The sequence below is a fragment of the Python bivittatus genome, unplaced genomic scaffold (assembly GCF_059951505.1).
Source record: "Python bivittatus isolate LINGU-HERP-01145 unplaced genomic scaffold, Pbiv_v1 ctg000350_np1212, whole genome shotgun sequence".
Taxonomy (NCBI): Eukaryota; Metazoa; Chordata; class Lepidosauria; order Squamata; family Pythonidae; genus Python; species Python bivittatus.
The window spans coordinates 43,667,254-43,681,892 of NW_028277074.1; the positions used below are offsets into that span (position 1 = coordinate 43,667,254).

The 14,639-nt window shown below is 35.7% G+C and overlaps 1 protein-coding gene across 3 annotated transcripts in view; it reads right to left on the bottom strand.

Annotated features, from left to right (window-relative positions):
* Positions 1–14,639, bottom strand: part of AFF3 (ALF transcription elongation factor 3) — a 277,229-nt gene that overhangs the window by 131,629 nt on the left and 130,961 nt on the right. For all 3 annotated transcript variants that reach the window (XR_015796877.1, XM_088145043.1, XM_088145042.1), the window contains exon 4: positions 12,484–12,528. Coding sequence is in view for 2 of the 3 variants with exons in the window: in XM_088145043.1 (XP_088001169.1) it covers positions 12,484–12,528 (45 nt within the window). In the remaining variant the exon portion in view is untranslated. The remainder of the gene's footprint in view (positions 1–12,483; positions 12,529–14,639) is intronic.

Consider the following 14,639-nt stretch of genomic DNA (forward strand, 5'->3'; position numbering starts at 1 on the left):
CTTGTATAGTGAGATGGGTGGCATACACTGTATAAATTTGAAAAATAAATAAATAAACATGAGTTGGGCTTAAACACTGCCCTAAGTCACGTAGATTTAATTGCCTGAGTTCACGTACTATGCTGAATTACCTGAGTTTGCATGCTATGCTAGCCCAGAGTTCTCAGTCCTGGGGGGAGGGTGGGGGCAAACAGGCACATTTAACATTTTGAGAATGTGATGTGGGCATTCAGTAACTATGGTTACCAGTGAGAGGGGCATTCAAAACATGGTTGCCACAATGAATGTGACCAATATCAAAATACCAATTTTTAAGAGTTTAAACTTATGAAATTGCTCCCTGTCATTTCCTGTTTACCACCCAGTTCATCTTTCATTTGCCACTCAGAAGTTTTGTTTTCTAAGAATGGCTACAGTGTGGAATCTAAATTCTTAAAAATAAAGAAAATCCTGGAAGCTATTGTTTTATTCTACAGCATGACAGTTCCCTTAAGTTATGTATCTGAAGGCCAGAACTCATGTGCCCCGAGTCAGCTTAGAGCAAACAAAATTCTAGCTGTGAATTGCCTGTATGACTCAGAAATAGTTGTCTACTGGCTCTATCATTCAAGAACAGAAAATTCTATTGTTGACAGGAAATTTGGGGAATAAAAATGGCTTGTGTACACTAAATCAAGGTTTCTTTAAATTCTTGACTGATCAGTTGGGGCAACTTGGTAAATTTTGCTTGCATAATGCATTAGCAAAATAAGAATTGGTGGTATCTTTTTAAAACAATGGAAGCAACGAACATGGTCATGCATCCATTTCAAGCATGCTTCTTGTGCTCTCTATGGAGTAAAAATCTTTTCAGAGTTGAGAGAAGCAAATCCATTTCTAAAGCATCTTGCTCTATGAAATAACAGTGTCAAAAGATACTCCCATATTTTGTCATATCCTGGAAATGTGGTAAATTTTTCTGTGCTGCTATATAATTGCGTAAAATGAAATGTAACTTTTTATGCAACACACCAGGTTATAAATCATGTGTATATTGAGAAAAATGTTCATAAAAATGGTAATGGCCACAATTTCCTAGTGCGCAGTTATTAACATATTTAGGCAAGAATATATATATTAAAACTATAATGCTCTCTTCTCTCTGTTTTCCTTTGCACTCTGGAACAATAATACGTAGCACTAACACAAAGAGTTATCATTTATCTGCTATTTTCAAAGCACTTTAGAATCACAGTCTCAATAGCACTAAGGTTTCAAATACTATAGAACCTTTCCTAGGAATATGGACTCAAAACTGGAACAGTTTGAAAAAGATAAATATCAAAACCCTTACAATAGTTGTACTAAACATGCAGTGATTTACATGTTCAGTCTTTCAAAAATGATTACAGATATTTCTTTGGGGAAGCACATTTACAATTAGCATGGATATGATAAAAAATCCATGGTTTCAGTCTGGAATTTCCTGATCTGAAACTATATGGAAGCTGATCTATCCAACTGCCCTGCATCTCAAATCTTGGACGCCCTTCAGGCATAGAATTAAATAGATATTTCAATATAAAGCTCTATGATATGTATTTGAACTATTCATACTTGTCTAAGTAAGAGGAAGCTTTTGTATTCTTTCCTAGTCAGCAGACCAGAGTCCTCTACTTGTTCCACAGCTGATCAGTCAATTTTCAGACTCTTGACTACATGGATCATGGTTTGGCACTGCCAATAATGAATCTAGCTAGCAGTGGTAGACAAGACAGGTCCTATATAGTCTGTTTCATATCTACAGATAAATAGTTTCACTCTGAAATTCTGCCAGGTTATACTTGCTCTCAGTGACATCCTCTTCGATAGCAAATCCTTTACTTTTTTTCATGGCTTAATCTTATGGATTTTCTTTTATTCCCAAATTCCTATTAGCCTTCTCATGGTTCTCTTGGACATGCTTCTTTCTAACTTTAAGTCACTCCATGCCAGACTAAGGATATTTAGTATGTACAATGAAAGGATATGTGAAAGTTTAGTTTTGTTCATATGATAGAGTATGAACAAAATTAAATTTTCACATATCCTTTCATTTACTGAAATTTACTAAAATATGCATCTTTCATAAATAAGATGAAAACAAATTGATTTTCTTTAAACTATCCAAAACGGGACAAGGTGATCCCGGCAACTTAATCCATGTATATTCCAGTGCTGTTTGCCATTTATTTATTTGTTTACTGCTTGTCATTTATTTATTTGTTAAACTATCATAGACCAAAAAAGATAATAATAATAATAAACAAAGCAACCTTTTGCCATGAGTACTAAATACCTTTTCAGAAATCCTATTTTAGTTTAAAAGCTTAAATAATATCAAACCATCACTTCAGTCTTGGTGGCAACCATGTTGTCCATAATATATATTCTCATTCTGCCCTTCTATCCAAATAGATGCGTACCCCAGAGCTATTTATGCAACTCTGCAACCTGTGTTCCTGCCCATAAACTTCAATAATATTAATGCAAATCTTTCATTGTATTTTAATGAAACTCTTTCTTGGTTAAATGTCAAGGTCACAGCTCTGTTTTTCTTCTCAAAAACATTTTGAGGAACTTCCTTACCTAGGTGAAATGCGTCAATGCTATGCTCTGTTGCTTTGGAAAACCATGCACATATTTTTAACTAGCACAATGAAAATTATAGGAGCCTGACTTCTCATTGGAAGAGAAACAATTGCAAAAGGAAAGATTCCTTTGGTTCTAGACTCAATTCATCTGCTAATTTTGAGAGGCTTAACATTGACTAATATGGAGAATAAGTGATTTGTACAAACCTGTGCACTGAGCAAGTTTAATCACAGTGCAAATACATTAAATGAACTGAAAACCATGATTTAGTCAGCCTTCAGTTATTTAACACTTTTCCACTCTGTTGTTACACATGACAAGATTTTTTAAACAAATCAGAATTATAATTGAGGACTGAAGTCTGTTGGCTTACCAATTGTCTTCTGTAAGGGTTAGCTATTCTGGCTCTGTAAGCCATCATAAATCTGACTGGATGACCTGAATGTGCCTTCTTTAAACAACACAAAAATCTCTTATGCCAGCAAATCTCCCAACATTTCTCACCCCTGGCTCTCAATTTTGCCAAATCTCATTCAAGAACTGGATAGCAAGAAACTACTGAATTGTTTTTAAATGTTGATTTTTTTTCAAAATTTAATTTTGAGAGGCATAGGTGCCATTTGGAACCATTAGCTTATTCAGGAATCTGCTAAAATGAAACTAAAATTCTAACTCTCACAACTATGCATGACAAGGGGGAAGGCAGGAGTGATCACACCTGGTCTTTCAGTGGATATACTTCTGAGCTGTAATGCTGAATTTTGATTTATTAAGTCAAATATAATTACGTTTTTCTTAAAAAAACCCCAGCAAAGATCCATATATAGATTATTATTCATAACTAACTTATAGTCAAAGTTTACTGAAAGATTGTATTGATTTGCTCTTACTATCCTGGTGCCTGGAGACTGTGGGGGTCTGGTTGGAGAACAACAGGCTTTGGCTGAACCCTAGCAAGACTGAGTGGTTCTGGGTTTGGGGCCTTCTGGATATGGGACTTTACTATCTTTGGTACTGGATGGGGTGGCCCTGCCCCAGAGAGACCTGGTGCACAATCTGGGAGTCCTTCTAGACTCATGACTCCTGCTCAACGAGAAGGTGGCAACCATGGCCAGGAGGGCCTTTGCATAGCTTTGTGTTGTATGCCAGTTGCACCCTTTCCTGGACCAGGAGGCTCTAATCTCAGTTACTCATGCCCTGGTCACCCCAGAGTGGACTGTAAAGTGCTGTACATGAGACTGCCCTTGAAGAGCATCCAGAAGCTTCAACGGGTGCAGAGTACAGCTGCACAGACAGTTATGTGTGCCTCAAGGATGGCACATGTTATATCTCTGCTGCACAAGCTGCACTGGCTGCTGCTCTGCTTCCGGATGCAATTCAAGATGTTTTGACCTTTAAAGCCCTACATGGAATGGGACCAGGTTATTTGAGGGACTGCCTCTTCCTGATTACACCTACCCGCCCCATCAGGTCCAGACGGAGGGGTATGTTGCGGGTTCCCATCCACTAAAGAGTTCCACATGGCAGGACCCAGAAGACATGCCTTTTCTGCTGTAGATCCTGCCCTCTGGAACATCATTCCCCCCGAGCTGAGGCTAGCCCCATCCTGCTAGCCTTCCGGAAAGCCCTTAAAAGGTATTTTTTCCAACAACCTTGGGGATCCCATGGGGACCCTTCGAGATGGCTGCATTGTGCTTAGGTGACTGCTGTCTCACTCTTGGTTTTTTATTTATGTTTAATTGTTTTTACTGGTTGTTATATTGTTTTTAACTGTTTTTTGGTTATACGTTGCCCAGAGTCACATTTAGTAAGATGGGCGGCTATATAAATTTGCTAAATAAATAAATAAATAAATAAAAATAAAATAAATACCTAAATTAGCATTATTGCTGTATGTTTGGCTCACAATTAGAGTAAAACCCACAAACAGTTAAAAAATAAATACCCGCATTAATTAATTAAAATCAGGCCATATAAAACAAACCCTATACATAAAAAAACTAAAAATATTCAAGTTGATGGGGGATACAAATCAGTTACCCCACAAGCCACTTCCACTGGTGTGAGCCCCCATCCCTCTCCCAGGCCATCTGGCATTGCCAAGATTTCACGCTCTTCCTGAAGACCATGAGAGTGGGGGCACACTGCACCTCAGCTGGTGTTCCACAGAGCGGGGGCCACGGCACAAAAGCCCTCTTCCTAGATCCCGCCAGTCGAAATTCCTTGACTGGCGGGGTCTGCAACATGCCCCTTCTGCCAGACCGAGTGGGGCGGTCTGATATAACTTATGTAGATTCTTTGTGACCTGATTGATAGATAACAATTTGCCAGGTTTGTCTGCCAGCAATCCATTCTTTGAGTTCTTGTAAGTTTATTATTGTTATATCAGTAATATTATTGAGCCAGCCTATTTTTCTATTGCTCTCAATTTTTTCCAAGAATCAGCATCTTCTCCAAAGACGTTTGCTTCTTTATCTATTCATTATAAATTGAATGAATGAATGAATAAATAAATAAATAAATAAAGTTCAGAACATTACATTTTAGTTCCATTATTAGTGCTTCCAGTGAGAAGTCTGACTTTACTTCATTGTACTGAATTATTTGTTCTTCTTGGGGTCCAAGGCATTCTCAACAATTTTCTTCACTGAAGTTCAAAACCTTTGATTTGTTAGGCCTTTTAGATGGTCCAGCTTTCAAAGCAATATCTTATGATTGGAATGACAGTGGTTTAGGCAATATTTATGTTTCTTGGCAGGGTGATATTTCTACACTTCAGTATTTTGTGTAGATTTGTCATAGTCTTTTTCCCAAGAAGCAGATGCCTCTTTATGTCATAGCTACAGACACCATTCACACTGTTTTTTTGAGATCAGGTTTCTATTTCCATTAGTTCTTCATCTATTTATACTGGGTTTAGCCCTGCGGCTGACATAATCTTAGTACCACCCCTTTTTTCTAAAAAAAAATATTTATATGAAAGAATAGCTCCCTGATGGAGAAGGGCAGGAATGGATCATTTAGAAGGCCCTAAATCATCTTCATACCCAGCTAGGTAAGAGAGTTGACATAGTCAAATGGGGGTAATTCCATTTGACTGGGCACCTATAACTGTAGCGAGAGGCAACATTTCTTACTTTTTCCTTTGAAAGAAGCAGACTGTTGCATGCTGCAGGACTTCATTTTAGCCACAATATAAGCATTGAAATGTGCATAACATAAAAAATGACTGGAGAAGGAGGAGGAACCACACTGGATATTTATTAATCAGAATTAAGGAACACAAGAGAATCAGTAATCACTTCCAGTTGCAGCTTCACTACAGCTTCTGCAGGAAGACAACAGAATTCCATAATCTCAGTTATCAAATAAAACACACTTACAATTTGTGCCTTATGCTGCGTGCATCAGAATTTTATCAAAGTTTCACTCACAAATAATTCTGCTCTGCTCCTAGCCATTGCTCAAGCTAATACTTACTCTTGAGGTCCTGAATGAATACCCTACTAAACTCAATTATTAAACTCTCTAATGATGTTAATGTTAATTCACTGCAATCAATATATCACAGGCACAATTCTCACCCATTTAGTTCAGTAAATTCTTTCTGCTGACAGCAGCTATCTTCTGTTCTTAACCCACAATGCAATGCCATGCAAAACAAAAAGAAAAACTTTACTATCAAATCCAAATCTATGTAAGAGCTTGACTGTTTTCCATCCTCAAGTCTAAACTGTCCATTTGAACATCTGCTGCTGTTTGGATCACAGAGCCTTTGATTCCTCTGGGCACAGTCCAGAAGAATTTCCGAGGGAGCTCCTTCATACTTTTCTCTTTCCAGAGTAGTTCATTATGAAGGGCTCAGAGGACTATACTTTTAGTGGGAATAAGCTGAGTGCTAAAGATCCAAACATTTTCCATAGCAACAGGAACTACAAGTAATTCTGAGGCTTTGGCTACACTTTTGATTCAACGTTTTCTGATTTTTACTTTTTCCTATCATCAATATACTACATGAAATTTCCACACATTTAAAGTTTAATGATACTAATAGTTAAAAATAATAGGATATGAAGAACTATTACTATCACGCCTAACAATCACATCTGGACCACTGTCTGGAATAACATGCTAGCATAGATAGGTCTAAAGCGCTTGCCTCCAAGCTGAGACTCTCCAGATGTATTAGAGGATCCCAGAATTCCAGCCCCATGGCTCTCAGGGATGTATGAGTATTCCATTGCTGTCTCCAAAAGGAGTCAAACTTGGCTTAGATACCTGTGAAAAGTTTGGATGGCTTTCTAAAGCATCTTCTATTATTTCCTTTGCCTCAAAAGCCCAGTAAATTAAGACAGTGATATTAAATGGTCCAGGCCCAGCAGATAATTATTTTTCATTAAAGATTAAGATGGAATTACCCATTTTTTAATGTTAGGCATGGATTTTGACATGGTAGCATTAGTTAACACAAGATATTCTAGGATGGTAACCTTATTTCCATCCCTGGTGGAAAACTAGCTGCACTGGAGCATGAAAAATGCCTGCTGATGTTGTCTCCATTTCCTCCTGAGAGCTCACTGTTAGGTTATTGGAAACTTAGAAATATGAGAATGTAATTCTCTCTGGTTTAGATAAGTGGGATCCTGATTGATTTGTTTTAGCTTAATTTGTTTTGGTAGTTTTTGTTTTGTTTGGCTTTGTTTTTTATGAATTGGCCCATCTGAATACCTATAATGTTGTTAGAAATACTGGGATAGGTTTTTGTTTTGTTTTGCTAATGTACCTGTGCTTCTAAAAAAAACCACTGTACACTGCAAAATAGGTTTCTGCACTCTGATCTGCTTTCTTTTTTCTCTGTTTAGTCACTCAGTTCTCTCAAGATTATCCAAGATAATGATTGAGCTTCCTGAAGACTCTCTTTCTCTGTTGCGTACAACTGTCTTTCTGTTTTTTCTCTTGCTTGTCGATAATGCAACTCCTGATCCACTGTAGCACACTGCAACTTTTAGTGCTTCTTTAAATGTTCACAAAATAAAACCAATGGCTAATTGCCTCCTACTCAGAGTTCCTGGGACCAAAGGCAATACATCATGAGATCCAGAGACAAGCCTAACCTGTTGTTCCAATTATCTTTATGACTGTGGACCCAACTATTCAAATCGGTGTATGAAAACAAGAGTGATTAACTGGGAAATAAGGGACTAACTTGAAAATACACAGACCAAGTTACAAATGCAAACGCAATTTAATAAAAATCTGAGAGGTCTCTTCTACATTTAATAGCTGAAACCTCAATCAATAAATACAAAAGGATCCAGAAAAATATAAACAAGAGTGCTAATTTAACAGGATTAAAGAGCAACATGAATATTTCTAATGAGAAAGCAGATACCTTGTAATACCCATTCCATGATATGTTGCCTAGCAACAAGATATAAAATGATGTACAATAGTGGTAATTTCTTCCACATATGAAAACAGCACCTTACAAGGCATTTTTAATGCATTCCTCCAGAATAAAAATCCATAGAGACTACTTAAATTTCCATTTTCTATAATACAGGCTATTAAACAATTATGTGTTTTGTTTTTGTTTTAGCTAATGGAGTAAAACACTGATCTTATTTAATCATTAAATAAAAATTCTGTAGAAATAGCAGCAGCAACAACAAATGAAATGCCAACCATTTTTCCAATAAATCTTGTAAATAATCAAGCTTCCAGCTGAATGGAAACATTTTTATAAATGGTAAATATAATTTGATCCAGTGATCAATACATATAGAATAACTAATGACTGAAAAGAAAAAAGAGGAAAAGAAGTCTAAGAAGCAACTAATATAAGAAGTCAAGAGTGCTACTCTTTATGAATAAATCCTGTTTTATCATGAGAGCTCCTTACTGTGACAGGGAGAAGTAAATTATTTCAGAGACAGATCAAGGTGTTGGCATGGCCATACGGAATGGCTGTCAATTAGGCTTGGAATCAGCAGAGAAAGGTAACAGATTTTTTGCCAGCCTAATTAGAACAGATGTTCTGTAGCCAAAATAGAAAGTCTGGAACTAGGAGATGTTCAAAAGGCCAAGAAATCATGATGGGTGTCTAGAATCAGTGAAGCCGGGGGGGGGGGGGGCAGGGGGACTAAACTAAGTCTTAATTTTCTGAGATTATACTAGACTGCAGACTCCAAGTCTGAAGTAATGGTTTATGTGCATTCTATACAAAGTGATCGCCAATGTATAGACCAGAGTTTCAACTCCCAGAATTGCCCAGCCAACCAGGATTTGAAGTCCACATGTCTTAAAGTTGCCAAGGTTGAGAAACCCTGGTCTGGACCTTTACTCTACAGATATTACTTACAAGCAATAGCCCCTTAAAGCTGATTTAAGTCACTAAACCAGGGTTTCTTAAACTTTTTTCTCTCAGGACCCCTTCCCACTTTTAAAAGTTATGGAGGACCCCAAAGGAGCTTTTGTTTGTATGGCTTATATTTATTGATATTTACTGTATTAAAAATTAAAATTGACACATTTGTTGCCGCTATCGCTTCTCACGATTGTTTGATGGGATTTTAACACTGAATTATTTTTCAACATAGGCTGGCAAATAATTTTGATTTTGCGGACTCCTGAGAGGGTCTTGGGGGACCCCCAGAGGTCCTAGGACCATACTTTATGAAATTGGTCTAAACAGTACCAGGAAGCAGTTGTTATATGATTCACAGCTTCATACCCTGCACTAAGCCATTACTTGCTTTAATCCATATTTAGAAGAAGTCATAATGCCCTAGTTTTAAATTATACAATAAAACATGATTTACAAATCATAACTGCTGGATTTATGTATCACATTAACCTAAAATTAAACAAATTATACTTTGGCTTAGGAAGATATGTGAACCAACTCAATATTAAAGAGTAAAATCCCATTAACAACCTCAGACTACCTTACCAGGAGAGTTTTTAAAAGGTATTATTCTAAATATTACCTGCAAATTGCTGTTTTACTAGAATATATTTCGAAAGATCTATCCTAATCTGTTTCTTTGTTGTTAAATAAATAAATAAAAATGAATAAATCTTAATCAGTTTCTATATGGTTAAGACTTCAGTTTTATACACATCTGAATGCAATTCCCACTGAAATCATTATTACTTACTTCTAAAGTTCACTATTAATTTTATAGTACATTCTTTAACCCAGAGACTTTGTAATATTTGTTTCCTATACAAGAACAAAAAAGCACTAATATTGCTAGTAACATTGTACTCACTTCTTAAGTAATTTGGTAGAGAAACTGTAGTTGGCTAACTAAGGCAAGTTACATAAATAATTGTGATGGAATGGAATTATGAAGGCCGGACTCAGGGAGAAAAGCATTTTCTTTCATCTCCTGAGGAGCGTGGGAGATACAAGAGGATGAGACTGGCACCTCCCTGAGGAATTCACAAGGTTGTGGCTGGCTGACTTTGGGAGATGGGGTTTCAGTCTGGGAAGATTCTTGCTAGAGGTTGTAGCTAATAAACATTGCTGGACTGAATTTACATGGTCTCTTGGAGTTCCTTGGGCTAGGCCTGACAATAATATTACATATCCCATTATATAAAGTTTTTATGACAAGAAAAAAAACAGGCTAATAGATAACAAAAGGACTGCAGATAGTCCTTAGTTAACAACAGCAATTGGGACTGGAATTTCCGTCACTAAGCAATGCGGTTGGAAAGTGCAACATCTTGTGACCACTTTGCTTAGCGGCAGAAATTCTGGCACTTCCAGTTGCCATCATTAAACAAATCACCATGGGATGTTAAGTGAAGACGTCACATGATCACCATTTGCAACCTCCTGCCAGCTTTCCTACTGACTTTGCTTGTAAAAAGCCAGCAAAGAAGGTCACAAATGGTGACCACATGACTGTGGGGAACTGTGAGGTAGTAATTGTGAGCCAGGCATAAGTATGAGGACCAGTCGTAACTACCACTTGTTCAGCACAGTTGTAAGTTTGAATGGTTGCTGAATGAGCGGTCATTAAACAACGACCACCTATATTATTGGTACAAAAATAAAATGTTTCTAAAAATCATGAACCAGTGCTGAAGTGAAGTTCTCTTTATTCATGTTGTGATTAACAGAACTGTCTATGATAGTAAAAATAAAATAAAGTAGGGACATTTTTGATGTTACTCCTTTTGAAACCAATTGTTTTAGAGTGCCAGTAACTTGTTAGTATGAACAGATAATCTAGACAGCTACTTATACAAAGGCAAATAAAAGATGAGAGACATTGTCATGTATTGAAAATTATAAAAATATGTAAATGCATAAAGGCAAGTGAAGTGTGATATAGCCTCCTAATTGCTTAACGATTCCCAGTCCATGCATAAATTTAAACTCTTTTTAACAGGAGTAAGAATAATAATCAGCTTACTATCTGATTCATATCTAAATATACTTTCTATATGATTTCATATTTTATTTAGTCAGTTAAAAAAGAACCTCTAATTACAGTGACTATTGATTTTCTTTTTAAAAACATGGATATTCTTTTTTTTTTTTAAGACAGCGTTTTATCATGTGGCAAAATCATGCTATTATTAATGCATTCCCTGATGATTCTACATTTCAATTCTCTTAATTATTTAGTCATTGCTGATTATGTCTTTTCACAATTCATTATTCCATTTCCTGCAACATAGACATTTTATTCATTAAGTGTCAAAATGAAAGCCTGACCTCCAAAAAAGTAATCAGGAAATAAATGGCAGACATAAGATGCCTAGATTTTTCTTAAGTGCACAATACTCTGTCAACCCATACCATTTTCTTAGAAAATTAAAGTACTAATCAACATACAACATGTGTCAATTCCTAAGTTTATAAAAACACTTTCTATGAAAAACAAGATCAAGAGCTGTCAAGTATGTTATACATGCACAAAATCACAAAAGATCTGTATTATAATTTATTCTGGATATACTGGATTAACTAAAACAACAATAAAGCACTTTTTCATGCATTGCTTGATGTCAGAAACCCTTTTTACCATGACACTATTATGTTCAGTTGTATGTGATTTGCTTTTGAGTTGAGACCTATTTTGTTATGTTTTAAACAAACCGCTTACTTGCTCTAGAAGTCAGCATGAACCTCTTAATTTTTTTTAAATCAGATTAAGCAAGTTAAAGGAAGTTAGGCAATAACTTTATTGTCTCTTTTCTTTAAGAATAGAAAATATGCTTTATTCAAGAGTCTGCCACCTTGTTACCAAGCTATGTAGTAACAAGATCCATAAACTCTCCAATTTTAAAATGATTAAAATATAAGAAATAAGTCAGTACTGGGAAAGTTTTAGTAGTTCAAATGATCACTTCTTTATTTATAAATTATCTAAATGAGATGGCTACAATGAATGAAAATTAATTATTAAATTTAACTAATTAGAAACTGAACAGGCAGCAGAAATAGGTAGATGTGTTAATTTCAATTTCTCACAGTTTTTCATTTTCTTCAGTCTTTAATCTTTATCAATTTGCAATTTTTATACGGGGCATAAAATTGTTATGCTTTAAATGCATTTTGCAAACCTGATACTCTGCTTTTTCAGATAACACTTTCAGTAATTTCACTCATTTAATATTTCATGAATATATACAGCTTATGCAATATATACACTTGGGTATGAATTCCTTGATTGGAGAACTGGATCATACAATGCTGAGAACAGAAGAGCCCTGTTGCAGTTCACATGTTAACTTGCAAACTGTAAATTAGGGAGGAGTGGAAAACTAAACCATTTTTCTAACTAGCATCAAAAAAGATTAAACACATTCTAAACTATGAAATAATTGAAGAATTCATTTTAGTCCTACCCGTAAAATTTCTTCAACACAGTCGTCATCGCCTACCCCACTGCCCTGTAAACGAAAAGGAAATAGATATAAAATGAAAAATAATGACCACCATACATGAATATATGTCGTCAACCAACATGTATGCAGTGCTAAAGTGAAGGTGGATTCCTTACATCTGGAAATCATGGCATTTTTCTCTTAAACATGTTTTAAAACAGAGAAGAGAAGATGAATATACAATTACTACATATGCCTCATTCCACAAATTGTAAAGGGCAAGGAAAATGTTTGTTAGTTTTTTCAAGTACAATGTTTGAAATACCATGACATGGTCTCTGTCAAAGACCATTTAAATTAAAATTGTCCTACCACAGGATGGCCATAATCAACTGGGAACTTCCTTGGTATAATACGTATTGAAATCAAATGACTGCTCTGTAATTCAGTGTCATGGGCATTATACAGGGGACATTTAAGGTTAAATAACACATGTTTTAGTGAACTGAGACAGACTGACAAAACAGTATGATCCAGATGCTTTAGCAGCATCAGAGATACTCAGACTCCTAGGTTCCTTAACAGATGCTGGCTGTACTTGAAATGAAAGCAACAATTCAACTGTAGAGGAAACTAAAAACAGCATGAAGATTAGCATTCCCATTGTAAAATTGAAATGTCAAGTAAGTATTGGAATATCCAATCTTGGGGAAAATCCAAGCTTTTAAAAATGTAAAATATACTTCTTAAAATTTAAGAATGAAATTAATTTAATTAAAAAAAGTCCCCCCAAATGTTTTTAAAAGATTGGATATCAGATTTTTTTTGTACTGGCATTGTAAGAAAATTGAGGGATCTTTAACTCCTATGATTTGGTATAGTCCAGCCATCTCTCTGTTTTGGCTTCAATTTACAGCATGCATTAGCATAATTTGGGGGAGGGGAAGAACAAAAGATCTAAATAAGATGTTCAATTAAATTCCTAAAATCTGGAACTTGTCGTTTTATGAAGAGCTTTGGCTTTATTGAGCCTGGAGCTGAGCAAACAGGATTCATGAAGACTGAATCCAAATGGGCATGAGTAAGAGCACATGTTAGGAATTAACACCACAGTAATGAGCAGTAAGACATAGTTATTTTTCTGCAAATATTACATCCACAGATTCATTCAGGGACCCTTTTCAAAGTCACCTGTAATCTGCTGGGGAGGGATGAGTCACAGGACCATCTGCTTTGGAGTGCAATTTGCAGTGCTGGTTATATTCTAGAAAGCCCTGTATGGCATAGGAATGGGTTTCCTAAAGGGCCGTCTGTGTTCCATATTTTATGCCTGGATGGAATGACTGGGTAGAATTGTATGCTCCAATTCCCTTCCCTTCAGCGGTGTCACCTGAGAGGACCTAGGAAGTGTCTTTCTCTGTCACAGCACCTGCGCTCTGAAACACCATCCCCCCTACTTTAGGCATTTTTCACATGTTTACCTAGGAGTCACAATGTATTTGCCCTTATTCCAAAACTAAACGACTGGAAATTGGGAAGTGTAGAATTTAGAATGGAGCTCCAGGACAAAAGGAGGCTCCTTTCGTTCTCTCCAACCAGCAACTCCTCTTGATGCATTAAAAATGAAATAATTCTACCATCAAGCCTAATAAACAACCTCACAGCCTACTCCTAACAAGGCCTATGTGCTGGCGTTTCTAAATATTTTATCAAGTAAAATATAAGAAAGCTTCATGATAATTTTAATTTTGAAGAAGATTGGTGATCACACCCTTTATCTGAATTTCCCCCCCAAATTTACATTAGGATATTTTTAAATTCATGTAATATAACTAAACCATATTATTCTGCTATATTGTAATAATTATGTGTGCCATTGATGCAGGATAATAGTAAGTAATGTTTAAAAGGAGGCAAAATAAGAATGTTGATAATTTATTATAAAGTTGCCTTCACATTTAATTCACATTGATTTATATTAGGATATAACAGTTTTCTTAAATTGTATTTTTTTTATTTCTGAAATATAACAACAAAATGCACTAGTGATTGCACAATAAAAAGATACATTATAAAGATTAAAATGAAATAAAGTAAAATAAATGTTAAAAAGGATTAATAAAAAAGAAAAATGAGATTCATGTAGTATCAACGTAGTACTAAGATTAATTCAAACT